Source organism: Micromesistius poutassou (assembly GCF_964030765.1).
Source record: "Micromesistius poutassou genome assembly, chromosome: 3".
In the NCBI taxonomy this organism is placed as follows: Eukaryota; Metazoa; Chordata; class Actinopteri; order Gadiformes; family Gadidae; genus Micromesistius; species Micromesistius poutassou.
Window position 1 is genome coordinate 8,729,270 of NC_140273.1, and position 18,144 is coordinate 8,747,413.

The 18,144-nt window shown below is 44.3% G+C and overlaps 1 protein-coding gene across 1 annotated transcript in view; it reads left to right on the forward strand.

Moving 5' to 3' along the window:
• The window catches only part of LOC311340561 (catenin alpha-2-like), a gene marked incomplete at its 3' end in the record, with an annotated part of 172,241 nt that overhangs the window by 39,016 nt on the left and 115,081 nt on the right, over positions 1 to 18,144 (forward strand). Inside the window, exons 3-6 of the mRNA XM_084465424.1 lie at positions 7,505 to 7,700; positions 12,541 to 12,707; positions 15,155 to 15,274; positions 16,651 to 16,917. Of these exons, the coding sequence (XP_084321550.1) occupies positions 7,505 to 7,700; positions 12,541 to 12,707; positions 15,155 to 15,274; positions 16,651 to 16,917 (750 nt within the window). The remainder of the gene's footprint in view (positions 1 to 7,504; positions 7,701 to 12,540; positions 12,708 to 15,154; positions 15,275 to 16,650; positions 16,918 to 18,144) is intronic.

Sequence of the window (18,144 nt, forward strand, 5' to 3'; positions counted from 1 at the left end):
TTATATTGATATTGATCAAAAGTCTATCACAATACGATAATTTATTGTTTTATTGCCCAGGCCTACCCTGAGTCATACCGCCCCCAGGTTTCTCTGTGGTGAAATCCCTTCCCGTTTGAAGTCTGTCCTCTCCCGGGGCCGCTCTGGCACGCGTCCCTCCAGAGAGGGCAATGCCTGTGACCGATTCTTTGAGGATCCTGATCATTTGGCGGAGTGGCGACCCGTGTGTGTGTGTGGGGGATAATTTCTTAATACCTTACCCCTCGCCTCTTAACCACCTCGAGGCGGAGAGATGTCTGAGCGAGACCGGATACAGCCGCCGCCGCTGCCCAGGGCCTCTCCAGGGCTGGATTGATCTAGGAAGTGATGGTGGGCTTCTCTGTGTCCTTCTCTTCTCTTTCCCCTCGCCCACGCACCTCTCTTTGAGCCACTTTCCAAATTCCAAAAAGAACAAATGCTAAACTTGGATCAAAGGGAGCAGAAAGGGACGGCTTCTGGGGGGATCACAGAGAAGCAGGGAGGAGCAGGGGGATTTATCGTCCGAGGAGGGCTGTGAAGGGAGGGCCGTGAAGGGAGCAGGGCAGGACGCTGGTGTTTTCAGGAGGGATGTAAAACCAGAGGATGAGTAGAGCAGTATTGGGGCGGAGTAGCTTAGCGGCCGCCAGTTATGTGCAACGCAGATGATGATGTGTTTCTGTTGACATCATTCTGTGAGCAGCGTTCCCTGCAACCTGCCGTTGCCGAGGCTGCCTCTGTGGCCTGTTTCCCAGATGAATCACGCCTACTATGCCTGTGTTGTGTGCCAAGCTGTATTGTATGAGTAATGTATAAATCTGGGGCTCCTGCAGCACCGCCACACAACTTTTTTTTTACCTCAGAGATAAAATAAAGAACTTTTCCCATTCCTTTTTTCATGCTCTTCATTCAAACTTTTGCCTACTGTCATCGGTTAAACGTCATACTTTTGGGTGCTTTTTACACACACAGACAGACAGACAGACAGACAGACAGACAGACAGACATCCACACAAACATCCACACAAACACCCACTTACACAAAAACACACATGCACACAGCTATGTGTACTTCTATAGACCAGTGAGGAAGCTATGTTACTTATAATCTCTTTGAGGTTTTTTTTCCTCTTAAGCAACACATGCCGTCCTCTGATGTAGCGACCTAGCGCTGAGCTAGCTCTTTGCTTCCGCCAGAAATCCATTGAAGTACCCCTTTAACTCAGATCCAGGCTGAGTTACCCAGCAGCAGTTACACTTCTGTGAGTGGAGGCTGGAAACTCACAGGCAGAAAATGATCACAGCTTCCAAAGCTTAGAACCAATCATATGTGCAAATATATATATATATATATATATATATAAATATAAATGTGTATATGTAAGTATATATATTATATGTATATGTAAGTATATATATCATATGTATATATACAGTGTGTGTGATTGGTGTTTAATGATTTAGAAAAAAATACAAATCCAAAGCCATCCAACTCATCCAAAGCCCATGGCTCCCCGATGGGATTGTTTCTGCTGTCTCCTGTGATGTGATGGGGGAGAGGGCTAGAGGGAATAGACCTCTGAAGAATAAGTCCCGCCTCCAAGGCTCCGGTTCCCTCATTTTCCATCTAGTTTCGACTGGCTTTTTGGATTGTCGTGTCGTTAAAATAGCATTTATAATCGTTTACTACTTTAACGGCACCGACAATCCAAAAAGCCAGTCGAAACTAGATGGAAAATGTGTGTAGTTCAAAATGTGACGCAGCTTTTACTTCTTTGCCACCTACAGAGTTTGTTATCACTCAAAAAACCCATGTTATTTCCCCCATTATTTCCCATGTGTGTGTGTGTGTCTTTGTGTCTGTCTGTGGCTGTGCGTGTGTTCGTCTGTGTTAGTGTGTTGTTGCTTCTTGCGGTGTGTGTGTGTGCATGTCTTTGCGCACGTTCGGCATGTGTGTTTGTGTGAGAAGAGAGAAGTCAAAGCTTAGGCAGTTGTAATGGAACCGAGCGGGGTCGTTTACACATAAACTGTGGGCTTGGCCAAGAAAGCAGAGGCAGTAGTAGCTTCGGACAAGGTTTTAATAAATTAAGGCTTGAACAAATTGTTCAAGCGGTTGAAGGTCCAAAAAGCATGAAAAAAATGCAAAAATAAGGGAAAGGAACTTAAACAAAGAAATTACAAACAAATAGTAATTAACTATAAAACTTACACAGTTCATTACCTCTGCTTAAAATTCTATTGAATCTCAGAGGTGTCACCCACTGGCCACTGCCAGACCCTAACCCGAACCAACATGCAACAAAAACCAGGGGAGACATATACAAGGCGGCCAGCACCATTAACAATAGACAGGGGAACATTCAACAATTAACTGTGACACCAACAACAACACAAACTCTGAGACCAACCACATACATTACACCTGCCCTTATAAACATTACAATATTTAGTTGACGTTAATTAACATACAGCAGAAATTCGCCACAGACGGCTTGATCACGGCCGATTCCACGTGGAACTCCCCCCATAGTCAATTCGCTGTTGCTCCGGACTTAGTTCCGCCCGGAACCAATATCCGCGTCCCTGATTCTCTTCGGCATCCTTTGCCCGTCGACGCCGGAGCCGCACAAGAACCCACAGGTGTTTAATCTCCTATCTATTTCGCTACGTAAGCGTGGCGCCCTACTTACTCACGAAAATAAATATGTGCGAAATGCATTGAGGTAACTTAATTGTTTTTGTCCTTCTTATAACCAGTTAAAAATGTCCATTGACGTTGTGCAAACACTCGCAACATAAAGTGCCACTCTTTGTGTGTTATCAGTATAAATGTCACCATCCATGTATGTAGTGTGTGCGTGCATGTGGATGTAAACAGCTGACCGGGAGGCCAGACGAGTGCCGAGCCGGCACTTCTCCTGTGCGGTCCTCTGGACCGTCACAGCAGTGTGCAGGGGAAGGGACTAGGCTCGGTCCGGGGTGTGGAAGACCCCCTTCACAGCTTGGTTTCACTGAGCCTCAGCACACGTGACGCCCCAACAGCTTCATCCATTATTCAGCCAGAGGAGTTATGTACACCACTCACTGTTGAAGCACAGCAAAGGTCAGCACACTACAACATGAAGTGTGTGTGTGTGTGTGTGTGTGTGTGTGTGTGTGTGTGTGTGTGTGTGTGTGTGTGTGTGTGTGTGTAGGTGTGTGTGTGTGGGTCTGTGTGTGTGTGTGTAGGTGTGGGGGAGAGGCCATTGCATGGTTCTTGTTGTGCCCCAGGGGGCCACACCCTTGGGGGGAGGGTCTCCCCTCTCCACGGCTCTGGAGACGATTGGCCCTCCTGCCATTTACGGCTATTGATCTTGAGCAGATCGGGTCCGCTGGGCACTGCAACTTGCGCCAACGCAAGCGACTGCTGTGCCGGCATCAGACTGGCATTAAGGTTATGAGAACAAAAATATAGGTTCAATTTAGTCAAATTTGGCTGTCTCAATGGGTAGGCAAACATTGGAGTGTAGCTTGTTTTTTTGAGGTTCAGGCAAGTTGGCACATTTTCTGATTGCTAATGTATATATATAATGTATATTATAACAACTAAAGTGGAGAGCATGAAAGAGAGCTGTTCGTTTGGGTAATAGTTGCAGTAGCTAAATCCAGTGGGGTTCCCCAGCCTGTCCAACATGAAGCGGTGTGGAGTTCCCACCATGAGGCTGTTCTGCCGATAATCAAGTCAGGGTTGTACCTCGTGTAGATCAGCACACTGCCACACAATATATTGCTAAGCTGCAGTTCCCTCTCAAGACACTGGTATGCCACAGGTATGCTTCAGTGTCAAGAAAATTAGTAAACACACACACACACACACACACACACAGTCAACTGAGCTGCTTAAAATGTTCAACTTAATTTGGCGTTCTCCGTATAGACTGAGGCACAATATTGTGGGAACAGCTTTGAGGCAGTCTTGTTATTTTCCACCCAGCAGCAACCAGGGTAAACATACTTTGAAATTTTAAGCCTATATTTTTATACCAATGCAGTGATGGTGTTTGATAGCATCATCTGTCAGTCAGCAGTGGGGAGCTGCACAGCCAAGTGTCAAAACCGCTTCGTCTCACGTCTGCCCCTGAGTTCCTTTGGCAGAGCCTACACCTGCACTTATTCAATTTCAGGGATAAAGGAAAGGCTATACTGGGTGTAGAAATAAGGAAAAGGTATATTATAAGCACATATGATATGATGGGTGGGTCCGCCATGTTCCCAATGCGGGACTCACACGTTATAGAGCTGCCATGCAGCCACTCTATCCTCCAGCACTGCCTAATGGATGGCACACATCTCAACCCCATCCACAGCCCATTATATAATTTAACACTGAACACAAACTAAAATCTTAGTGTGTGTTTTGTCTGTCTACCACGCGACGCGGCATTCCGTGGCTCGTCTGGTGTTAGCTATGCCGTAACTGAGTCAGACTCGGACCAAGGTGGGCTTCTAAAAGCCACTGACCTCCTCCACACAGCACTTACTCGTGATTTTGAACTTTCGCTTTTTGAAGCGTTATTCAAATATAACATACAGTATGTATTTTAACCAATTCAACAGTTTCAGAAATGAATTGGGAACCAAACGTCCCCATCCCTATCGCTCTGTTTTAAAATGTTACATAGTGGCGCTGGAAAGGAGCATGGTGGCTCAGCGTCACTATGGCATCGTTTAGGGCAGGGGTCTTCAACCTTGGGGTCGCGACCCCAAGTGGGGTCGCAGAGGTACTGCAGTGGGGTCGCAAAATTATTCTTAGATTTTTTTTTTTTTTTAAACATGAATCCAACATATACTTTTTCAAATATGCATTCAATAACAGTTATGTTAGTGTATTCATGTTATTATTCATGTTAATGTGTATTTTCAGTAACTAACATTACATTTATGCAACATTGATGAAAGGCTACCCATGAATCATTGCGGTAAGATCAGTATCTGACACCTTCATAACAGTCATTGAGTCAGGACCTCTTATCAAAATAATTGTGAGTTAGGTATTTTGTGAGCCACAATGGATGGAGCTTTGTTACCAAGCCTTATTATTGTATGCACAATAACAAGGTATGTTTATACATGACACTATAGGTTGTCCTACATGTTATTGTAGGCCCAGTTTAATATTTAACACAGTTTTATACAATATATGTAATGGGTTCCTTGGCCTAAAAACGTTGAAGACCCCTGGTTTAGGGAGAACTCTGCTGTTAACACGCAGGACAAATGGGCCGGCCGGCTGCCTGGGACCCTTCTAACGGCAAAGGCCAGGGCTTTTTGGCGCAGGCGATGAATCTGTTTTGTTTTCTGTTCTATTTGAATGTAGTTGAGGGATATGACCACGGCTAAGTGCCTGGGTTACTAATTTGTTCCCTGAAGCGTCTCATAGGTTTCCCTCGATTCCACATTGGCTTTCTTTTGAGAAGGCTTATGATTGTGATATTTTATGCATGGCATCGCACAAAATTCCAGCGGGGGTGCATATTGGTTCTTGTGAACCAATACCTTCACTCTCCTCCCTGATGTCGTGGAGGTGGAGGTGGAGGTGAAACCCTTGTTTCAGCTCCATTTCAAACAGAACTAAATTGTTGTGCTGAGAGTTCTAGGACGGAGATGGGAGATGCTATCTCTGTGGTTACGATCCACGGCCTATTTTTGGTGCAGTCGTTGAGTATAAAGGGCGTTATAAAGAGCAATGTCCTGAATGAAATGTGGCACTCACTGTGGCATTATACTATAAGTGTCCGAGAAGCCTAACCCTCTCTCTGAAGCTGTCATCATCATTTAACCTTCAATGCCAAGCAAAGAACACAGCTGTAGTTTGGAGCAGAGGAGTACAACGTGCACAAACGTTTTGGCAGAGGCTGGCAAAAAAGGATTTGACCCCGGTTTTATATGAATTACGCTATTATTAACGATCATAGAAGACGGAGTAAGACATAAAAAACACTTTTTCTCCTTTGTCTTATTAAATTATAGTCATTGTGTTGTTTTTGTTTCAACTGATCCTTGTCTGTCGTAACTAAGTATAACCTCACTTGACATTACCAAAGTAATGCTGTCCCCCAAAACGCTTACTGTACATTTTTGAGGACGTGCATAACCAAGGCTCACAGTGAATACAGTATACGAATGCAAGCCATATTTCATATGTGACATATATATGTGGCATATTGAACAACATGCTATTACTGTCATACTTATTCATCCATACACACACACACATACTCCATCCAAAACTGGCTGAAAACCTTTTAATTAGGAATTAAGAGTTCTAAAAACACCACACATAGCCGAGCGTATGGTCAGATGCCCACATTAACTCACTTTAGTGCTGCTGCTCTTTGGTCTATCTGCTGAGAGGGAGATGTGATGTGAGTCCCAAACTATATCATTTCAATAGCAACAGGATGCTCCAGGGTACTGTTGCTTTGTGTCAGCTATTTTCTCTGTGAGTGGAACTTAGTTTAACACTTTTCCCTAGGTTGTTATTGGTGGCTATTTGATGTTCTCCTCTAATTATTCTTTTTTGGTGGTGTTTTTCTCAGTGTAAAGCTCAAGTGCCATAACTTAGAAGTCTTTAACCATGAGAAACAAAGCAATTGTTTTATATTGCAGACAATTTCTCTGTCTGCGATAGTTACAAATCTATTTAGCCGCAACCTTTTGTCACCCTCATGTTTGAAAACATTGTTTTTTAAGCAGAAATTAAAGAGAGCGATGGGTTCATGTTTTTTTTTTTTTTAAAGTGGGCTTCATAAAAGGAAAGGTGTTTAGGTGTGTGTGTGTGTGTGCGTGTGTGTCTGTGTGTGTGCGTGTTTCTGTATGCGAGCGTGTGTGTGTGATTATGTATACGTTTGTTTTTGTGTGTAGCTTTTATTGATTTGTAAAAGCTTTTTCATGAAATAAGCACGCTATTAGACTCCTAATTTGAGCACTCTGTCAGTTATAATGGGCTGTCTGGCACAACAATTTGATGGAAAGCACAGCTTCAAATTTACTTGTCAGGGCAGTCTGCATTGCTTCTGCACAAAAAAGAAATAAACTCAGATAATAATGGAATAACTAGGCAATACCTGTTCATTATTCAGCACACATATCCCTTAATGCATGATAAATATGGATGTGCAACATTTAAAGTGCTTTCACAAGTCTAGGGCCACTTAAGTGAGAAGGTTGTGACAGGACAGAATTTGCTCTTTGAAACTTTTCCGAGCTCATGGAGATTTAAGGCCCTTTTCACACAGTCTCTGCTGACTAGTTGAGCTACTTGAATGACCCATCATCTGCAGCCCGGGAGGTTCCACTCAGACAGGGTCGCAATCTGCATTCAGCCCTCTATACGCTCCGTCGACAGGCCAGGGAGTTAGCTTATCCTAGGTAGACGAATGGTTCTTTTTACACAGTTGAGGTGTGTGAAAATAAAAGGCTCATTGACTCCACCCCTTCACCCCTTCAGGTGACCACCCTGGTGAACACCAGCAACAAAGGCCCGTCAGGGAAGAAGAAGGGGCGCTCCAAGAAGGCCCACGTGCTGGCCGTGTCCGTGGAGCAGGCCACCCAGAACTTCTTGGAGAAGGGCGAGCAGATCGCTAAAGACAGCCAGGACCTGAAGGAGGAGCTCATCGCTGCCGTGGAGGATGTCCGCAAGCAAGGTGTGGAGCTGCATGAGGATGTTGTGTTTCCTTAATCCTTAGTATCTCACCTTTTGTTATAGTATGGGTCAGTTAACTGCACGGTAAATAGTAGGGCTGTAACGATATGCCTATCGAAACCGAAATCGCGACACTCAAGCCACAAACCGCCACGAGTCTCGCAGTCTGAGAAGGCAGAATCGCGGCACGCCGTTTTTAAAGCTGCTTTCACACCACCGTGCGGCAAATGCCCCGACAACTGCCTTGCTGCCGGAGGCTTCCGCACAGCGGTGTGAAAGGGCCAGGCGTTTTTAAAAGTGGCTGCTGCTGCCGCCAAGTTTCAACACGGGGAAAGCTGAGCGGTAGGGCAAAATCTGTGCGCGTTCACGTGGGCGGCAACCGCTTCCTGGTCCAACCACTGCGGTTGTAACCGCCTCCACTCTGCCGCCAGGTGCAGGTCACTTTGACCGGCACCGGTTTTTTCCAAGCGGGAACGCTGGTTAGTGCTACCAAACTTTTCAAATTACTATTATTTATTTGACATTAATATTTTAAAATACGTAGGCCTAAACCCCAAAACTCCAACTAAATGTTACATTCAGTTAATTGTTACATAAGTAAATGTTGTTTAAAAAAATGCTTTTTAAATTAAAAAGTATCGTGGGATGTATCGAACCATCGGTCAAAAACCTTGATACAAACCGAATCGTGAGTTGGTGTATCGTTACAGCCCTAGTAAATAGGCCCTGTGTCCCATTCACCTCGTTGGACCGAAGTTCCTAATTGCATAGAAGTTAAAAGGCAGTACTGGCTTGGCCTCTGCCCCCTATAACATTGGTTGCAGTCAGATAGTCCAAAAGATGATGTCCTTTCCTCACCTCCTTTCCTTGACCTCAACTGAAAATGTCATGAGGTCAAGGAAGATGTGAAATAGAATTCAGAAAGACTACAGGAAATTCAGGAAAAGACAACGCAGTGCTAAGAGAATCTGACCGCACTCACACTACATCAGTATGCGACGGCAGATGTTCGTACTGCAATGTGCAAAAGATGGACTTCTAAAAGCACATCTTAGATACCTTGCCCTGGGCATTCACAGTTCAACAACTGTACTGTTTTACACAGGCTATACAAAAGTGGTGAAACACGTTGAAAAAATATACTTTATTACTACGTTTGGAATTTAAATTAAAAAAGGAATATGGGCTACCAGTTATAAAGGGAAACAAAATAGTGGGACCATTGATAAAGGTTGCTCACGCTCACACACCTGTCCACTCATATTCAAAATAAATTAAAAGGATATTCATGAATGAATTCATCCATAAAATCAGCCACAAAAACAAGATGCACCCATGTGTTGTGTTTGTTTTTCTTTGAAACATTCAGTGTGATTATTGACTCAATACTCGACTTTGATTCTATGGAGCCCACAATCAGTGCTGATTGATGGATGAGTGATCTCCCTCTTAGCGAGCCCTATCTCTGTGCACCGTAGCAGCTGTTGGCCATAAAGTCTTCCTCTTGGCTCCCGCTGAAGCTGACGTCAGGGGGTTACAGCAAAGTCTTGAGCAGCATATAAAGAAATCAGTGGAAAGCAATCTCCTTTAACGCCAACATAATCAGTGCAACGATACTGAGTCGATGACCCAATAAGTAAATCACTTCAACGCTCCTTAATGTGTGCACCAATAGCATGAAGGGACCACTGGATGTCAACGACCCATATACACTTTGATAGGGTCTGATTGGGTCTGGTATAAACTACATTGTTTCAAGAAGCACATGAACTGTTAACAATGGTCATAATCATTATGTATTAGGGGGTAAATATTCCTAGCCTTTTTGTTTCTGCTAAAAATGTTCTTGCACTATCCCGAGCAATAAACATTATTGTATCTCCTAGAGTTATTGGAAGCTGAAATGTACTCCCGTCCCAACCATGATGAATCAGTTGAATACCCCCATGAACCGGCTAAAGCGGCTATCAATGAAGAGGTTATCAAAACCCCCGCTCAGATTTAAAGAATAAAGAGATCAGATTTACTGTGTTGATGTGATCATTATGTCCAAAAAGCTTGCACTAAATTTAACTGGTTCCACATCACTGGGTGTAGGATCTCATTATATGTACATTTCCATAACCACATGTTCAGCATTCTACAGCTCACTGCTTACATGTGAGATGAGCATGAAATATAATTTAGCCACGAGGCACATGTCCTCAGTTCTGGTCGTTAAGCTTGTCCCGAATGGCTGCATGTCTGGGTGATGGAGTGAACACGCGCCACAGTGATGGGCCGGGGGTATGCGTGGTTGATTTGAAGCAGACAACGACAGGTTAAAGAGAGACGGGAGAAGAGATAGAAGAGTCGATTAACAGACCCTGAAAAATACCCAGTACTTCAAGCTCTGTGTCTATGCCTGAACACTCGTAAATGTAAAGAGACTGATTTCCCTGGTTCTTCACACATTGTTAAAGTCGAGTATCTGTGCCTGTTGTTGTTGTTCTAAAGGGCGATCAGCTAGTTTATGTAAGAGTTGAGGGCAGTGTACCTTTTCAAACGCTTCTTATCACTTTTATGATGCCTTTGCCATTTGAGATGAAAAAAAATGCCACCAATGCCATAAAACGTTCTTGTCTTTGTGCAAGAAGTCGATGGAGCTTCACTCGAATGAAATGTTTGTCACTGTTCTGTGTTTTTTCTGTTCAGCTACCCCCCTGTCAGCATAAAGTGTGGTGCTAGGCACATGTTGTTCTCCCGACTCTTTATAATGCACTGTCAGCTCTAGTTTGCCACCAGTACCATTGATGGCAGCCTTTGACAATACACAGCACAGAGTGCTTCTCTTCAACCATGAAATAGATTAGCAGTGACATGGCTGGTCTAAGGCAGAGTACCCCCAAACAGACATTTTTCACTGTTCGCTGTTGGAGAGACGAACGCAGTGCTGTTGTTTTTTCGTCTCCTTCAAAAAGCCCAAAAAAACCCCAGATGATTCAAAGCCATAGCCTTTTCAATAACCCAAACTGCACAAAGACAAAACGTAGTCCTTTGCTCTGGTTTCTATATATGTATTTGCCATGTGCATTTATTATTTTCCGAGCTAGCCAAAAGAATTTGCTATTTCCATTAGGGTTTTTATTGCTGACATTGCCGATGTAGAATAAAGCAAGTGCTTTCACGGTAAGGTGATATTGCTCAACTCACTCAAAACTTCCAGTAAGTATAGGTGACGGATGGCTCTGTGACTTAAAGAGCAATTCAACCCGAAACCTTTTTTTTTTTTTTTGAACGTGGTAATATGTCTTATATGGTCGTCAACATAGTAAGCCATTTTATCACTGTTAACAAAATGAGACCATAATTTAAAGAAAACGCAAACAAATAAAATTTAAAGTAAAATCCTATGTTGTTCCCCAAAATGCTTTGTGAACGTTCCACTCTACTTGGAGTGTAGGTAAGTCTTTTTTTTGTGACATTTGGGGACGTCAAAGTGCCTTTTCCGAGGCACTTTGTCTAACTCCACATTGTGCGGATATTGAAGCTGGGTCTGAGCAGCGGTTTATTTAATGTCTGCGAGTGAGGGTTAGGCGTCCTGGACACCTATAGAATAATGCTGCAGTGGGTGGCGCATTTCATATACATCACATCTCATTATAACGCACATACACAACAACTGCGGTTGCAAAAAAGTATCACAAAGATGGCGTGGGTTGTAACCATGGGGATAATGCGCCCCCTCCTCCTTCATAAAACTGAGATAAAAAATAAAACATTTTTATCTCATAGTGTTCGAATTCCAGTTGAAACAGTGGGTTCACTGACACTTTAAGCTACTTTTTACAGACAATAACTACGACTATGCTGGAAGTACGTGTGAATATGCCAGACGGACACTACTTTTCAACAAACTACCCAAAAACATCATCACTGTTTTTTGAATTAGACAATGTAAAAATGCATTGTTGTTTATTTTATTAGTCCTCTCCTAAACCTAGTCTCAGCAAGCCAATTAGAGCTCAGCATACTCTTACTTATACTACCGTTTTCCGAAATTACTCAACAATACATGAAAAAGTATCCAATGGCAGAAAATAGAATTGTAAGGTTGCGGGGAAATGGCTTCCTAATTTCTCTGTGATTCTGTGGCTCACCTTATTATTTCCGGACCATGTTCCATGACAGCGATCCTGTCCTTCAGACTTGCCAGGCGCTAATCAACTCATCAGACACTTCTTGACCTGATTGAATTAAACATTCTGTTGTCATACTGCACAGCCATGCCGCCCCCTCAGCCATTATTCTTGGGTGGCTGCTACACTGGGTACTGCTTCACAAAAATTGCGGTGAAATGTGTGTGTCTGCGTGTGTCTGTGGTTATATCTCTTGGTGTCAGTCAGTTTGTATTTCTTTGAGAGTGTGTGTATGTATGCGTGTGCGTATCTCTTTGTGTGTGTGTATGTGTGTGTGTGCCTGCACACACAAATAATTCCAACGACAACACATAGTGATTGTGCTCCCAAAGGAGTAAACAAGCGAGCCAGTCATCACGCCCTGCTCTATCGGGAGCTGTGTCTGGGGGGAGGGGGGCAGCGTCTGGGTGGAGGGTCCCGGGGGCTGCTTGTTATCAATTGAACAATACGTGTTCAGAGACGCCGCCGCTCTCTGAAACCCCACATTGAGGTTTCGACCGGAGTTCGAAGGCAGACACACACACACACACACACACACACACACAGACAGACAGACAGACAGACAGACAGACAGACAGACAGACAGACAGAGACTACACAAGCGTCTGTGCGGGGGGCCTTGTGGTGTGGGCTGACTGGTGTCCCTGCTCTGCCTCCCCCCAGGGGAGACCATGCGCGTGGCCTCGTCGGAGTTCGCCGACGACCCCTGCTCCTCGGTGAAGCGCGGCACCATGGTGAGGGCGGCCCGCGCACTCCTCTCGGCCGTCACTCGCCTGCTCATCCTGGCCGACATGGCCGACGTCATGAGGCTGCTGGCGCACCTGAAGATTGTGAGTACTGCGCCATCTTCCTCATCGTCATCATCGTCGTCAACATTGTTGTTATTCTCGTCGGTTTCATCACCATGTGCTCCATCGTTATTCTCATCATACTGATCGCCGTCATCAGAGTCACTGTCGCCATTACCATATCATTATTTTTTTGACAATTGACCATTATAGTCATCTGAGAGACAGGAGAGCAGGTTGGAGAAGAGAGGGAACGACATGTAGAATAGGACCCGAAGGATAAAACCCGAAGCGCCCCCATTATCAACCTATTTATCACATAACCATCTTCATCAACTGCATACTTTTCATTGCCTTAATCATCCTTATCATCATCAGCATCATCATCAACATCATCATCATGTTTGTCAACCTCAAAGTAGGCAGTTTATCCCGAAGTAGGAAGATTTCTAAATGGAACCATCTGTGATGATCACTTAGGCCCTGTCCCATTTCTCCCTCCTTAAAACTTCCACTCGTTTCAAAACTTCCATTTGTTTTAAGCCTGCATCGGACCTCACTACGTTTTGAGGGTTGATTATAAGGGCAAAATAGCACTCTCGAGAATGCGCAAAATATAGAGTTAGGGCAAAAATCAGGGTTAGGGGAGGTATTGGGACGGCCTTATAGTGTACACAGACTATAGTTTATTTTCTTTACACATATACCACAGTATGTTTAGTGCACACAAACTACAGTATACCTTAGTGAACACCAACAACAATAGACCTTAGCGTACATAAACTGAAGTATACCTTAGCGTGCACAAACTATAGTATACCTTAGTGGACACAAACTACAGTATACTTTGGTGGTCACAAACGACAGTATACTTTGGTGTACACAAACGACAGTACTATAGTGTACCAAAACTACAGTATACTTTAGTGTGCAAACTTCATCGCCTCTTCGCACGCCTCCCCACACCGCTGCACCGAACATGATGCCGTCACTCCCACTGGTTCAGAGATAAGGACCCCGAGGGAGGGAGGGAGCTTGATTCGACATCTGCTGCAGTTTGCCTTCTTAATACTTTTACAAGACTTATCGTATGCATCAGACTAGTCACCTCAGCACACCTCTACATTTCCATCTGCCTGTATGTGTAATACAGCATTGCATTGAGTGGATGGGATATCATCTTGGAAATATTGTATATATCCTTAGAGTATCCATCATTTGCAGCACATTTAAAAATATCCATTACTCGTGGATACTATCAGACTTGAGATTAATCTAAAAAATCGTGGAGCAGACGAGCTCTAATCTTGGGGAACGGGGCCTTTCACTTTCTTTGGATTCACATTTGTTTCAACCAATTGTGTTGCTTGAGGCGGGGATCTGTAAGCACGTAACTGGAGAGCACAAAGTCAGCCAGCTGTAGTAACCTAGCAATAACTTACATAAATCCCTTTGGGAAGGCTTCAGCCACTTGTGCAAATGAGTTTACTGCAGTAGGATATCTATCTAGCGAAACAAGGCGTGACTCCACCCCTTCAGCATTTTGTTTCCGGCCGAGGCTCTCTGTCGTCAGTCCCAGGATGTTCTGCTATAACGTAGTAGGACTGCTGGATCCCAGATAAGTCAGACTTCTCAACAATATCTAACACATGTGATAACTAGAGGTAATCTCGGACGAGTTAAGTCTCCAGGTGCTTCCACTTGCCAATCGAAATTGGATCTCATCTTGCTCATTTTAAAATAAAGTTTGACAGTCTATTCTGCATCACCGTTGTGATGGCTTTGGTTCGTTATGTGGGCCGTTGGGGGTGGAACCAGGCAGAGGAAAGGACATTCTGCTGTTTATTGGCCTCTGTGGTGTTATAGAACCCAGTTCTTCCCGACCGTATGCCTGCATTTACATACAGATTAGCCAAGGCGGAGCCGTTATAGGCTAGTATGTATCTTTTAGCACTATGGAATATACAGTAGCAGGCCATCACACTACCACTAGCTGGAGAGCTACATTTGATAGCCGCTTCATAAAGAATCTGAGAAATCTCGTGTTCCTTATATAGCTTGCATCACTTATGTTTGGTATGCTTATTAAAAGGACACACACACACACACACACACACACACACACACACACATATGCACGCACACACACACACACGCACACACGCACACATGCACACAAACACACACACATACACACACACACACACACACACACACACACACACACACACGCATACACACACACACGTAGTGGGTCTTTACTCAAACCAGTGTGTCCAATTTCTTCCTCTAAACCCATCACAAATAAATGCCTTCACTTTTCCTATTTTATCTTCATCACTGTGAGGTCAACACTTTCATCACATAAAGGAAGTACTTCAGAATAAGAAGAGTTTTTCTCTGCTAAAGTGCAATGACTTCTTTGTAACATACTGTGTTATAATATATAATGTGTGTGTGTGTGCGGGCTTGTTTCTCCTGCCTGACAGGTGGAGGAGGCCCTGGAGGGTGTGAAGAATGCGACCAATGAGCAGGACCTAGCCAATCGCTTCAAAGAGTTTGGGAAGGAGATGGTGAAGCTCAACTATGTGGCAGCCCGCAGACAGCAGGTAACTTTGGGCTCACACCCCCTGTCCCTTGTTCATATCTTTGGTCCCTATCTCCTAGTCCTTATATCCTGGTCTCTGGTTATATATCCCAGTCCCTTTATCCTTGTCACTGGTGCATGTCTCTGGTCCCTACCTCCTGTATCTCCTAGTTCCTGGTCCCTATCTCCGGGTCTTTGGTCCCTATCTGCTAGTTCCTCGTTGTATGTCCTGGCCCTATCTCCTTGTCCCTGGTGACCCAATCCCCTGGTCTCCGGTCTCCTAGACCCTGGTCCATGTCTCTGGTCCCTATCTCCTTGTCTGTTTTCCCTATATTCTGGCTTCAGGTCCCTATTTCCTGGTCCTGATATCCTGGATCATATCTCACTGGTCTCTGATCCATATCTCCAGGTCTCTGGTCCCTATCTCCTGGTCTCTCATTAAAGAAACAGGGACACACAGACACAGGCATGGTGCAGACCACACTAAAGAAGGCTTTATCGTTATGCAGCAGTCATTGTTTATTATGGCCTGCAGATAAGCTGCCAATTCAGATGGCAATACCAATGTGATAAGCAAATCAAAGCTTACTTTTTAATGGGTAAAGCTGATACAACAAAACCAGATAAAAACCTGGCTCAGTGCAGGAACCTTAATTCCCCTGACCAGCATGGGTATTACCATGTAATCATTAGTATCACAATCTGAATGGATAAATACAATACGGAAATCCAATACAATGCCTAATAAATTAAACAACCCCACTACATGTTGGTGGCAGTTCCATGTTTATGATAGCAATTTTATTTTTATTAAAAAAAATGATCATACATTTTATACAATACATAGATTTTAGGACCGTATTTAGGATTTCATGAACAATATGCTGCATCACTTCTGATTTGTAATACACAGCCTAAATGTCAACCTCATAAAATACAACTATCAGCTATGTTTAAACCAGCTTTGCTATTATTTGAAATTTATTATTTTTATTATTTATTATTTGCCAGCCGAAAAACTCAATATTACCAACTGTTTATGTTATGTAAAATTATGTTCAGATCTGACTACTTAACATTATTGTTCCGTTTTTATCGATAGCTGGTCTCTGAAATTGTATTGTCGACCTTTAAAGCGAAGCCTACACGCTAAACATCAGCCACACTATTGTATATCTGTCAAATATTATTTTTGTTGCACTATATTCCTCTTAATTCCTCCAGTTGTTACATCATCACTCCAGCGCCTTCTGTCTTTGCAAACAGCCACCTGCGCCAACATCTATCGGCGCCAACGTCTGTCTGGGCCAATATCTGTCTCGGCTGACACCTATTGGCACCGACACCTACCTGTCATCTACTATGTCCCAGCACTAATGCCCCCCCCCCCCCCCACAGGAGCTGAAGGACCCCCAGTGTCGGGACGAGATGGCGGCGGCGCGCGGCGCGCTGAAGAAGAATGCCACCATGCTCTACACCGCCTCACAGGCCTTCCTGCGGCACCCGGACGTGGCGGCCACACGCGCCAACCGCGACTACGTGTTCAAGCAGGTGCAGGAGGCCATCGCTGGCATATCCAGTGCCGCCCAGGCCAACTCCCCCGTGGACGAGAAGCACGGACACGCCGGCATCGGAGAGCTGGCCGCCGCGCTCAACGAGTTCGACGTGAGTCCTCCGTCCGCGCACACGTGTCGCACCACACACTCCCCTGTACGCTTTGACTGGTCACTTGCGTTTACATTCAACCTGCACTGTGTTCAATACTGCAGGTATTGAGTTCATCAATGAAGTCGCTCCACGAGAACATTTCTTTCTTTCTCCACTAGAAACACACCCATCCACGAGTGTCCATCCAGGGATGGTTTTCTCTATGAATTGTTTTGTTGTGATCCACTTTTGCCCCCCTTCATGGGGAAACCGCCACTTGAGTTTGCTGATGGCTAAATGACAAGTGTGCAGGTTAGGTCATTGGGAAGCTTTTATTCAAAGCCACGCACTGAGCAAGTGAAGCTGAGCACAATCAGAGCATATCAATCATAATTGGTTTTGCACGAAAACGAAATGCTTGAAACGAGCAGCTATTGGAATTAGTTGAATCAAGTAAATTCTTGTTTAGATCTCTTAGTGCCTATAAGCTGTATCAGGGCTAAGACAATCATTGTATTTGTTAACAGTTCGGCTGAATAATTGTATTATCATACTGGACACATACTGGATACCTGTAATCCTTATCGAACTGAATGTGTTGAGGATTTGGTTGGTTAAACACACTCTTTTTTTCTTTTTGCTTTGTGGTTGATTTAATTAATTACTTCACACATAAGCAATTGCAGGAAATATATTCCAGCCCACCACACAGGACTAGATGCAGGCTGTTGTCTAAAGCCACCTTTTGTTCTTATGTATGTTCTTGATGTTCTGTGTTATTGACAGCGCTTGGGCCATGATATCCCCCTTGGTAATCCTTTGCTTCCACCTAGTGGTCTTGAGGCGACAGTGAACCAGAAATACACCACAAGCCTTCAGAGTCAAAGTGAACCATGTATTGTTTGGCGCAGCAGGTGGCACTGTTGCCTCCCTGTTTGAGAGGTCTAGCTTTGGCTTGTGGCTGGAGGCCTGAGCACAGTGGTGCCCTGCTGGGGCAGTAACCATGGAGGTGCGGCGCTGTGTAGCGACCTAGATTCGATTTACACCTGTGGTCCTATGCATGTCTTTCCCTTTCTTCTTCAACCCCTTTGCCTGTTTCTATTCAATGCCCTGTATTTAAATAACACAAAAAATGATCAATTTTGGAAGAAGAAACCCCATGTTGCGAGAGAAGGGACCAGTTAAAATTTTATGGTGTTTATAGCGTCACCGAGCTTAGCAGATGCCCTCTAGGTTACATCCACA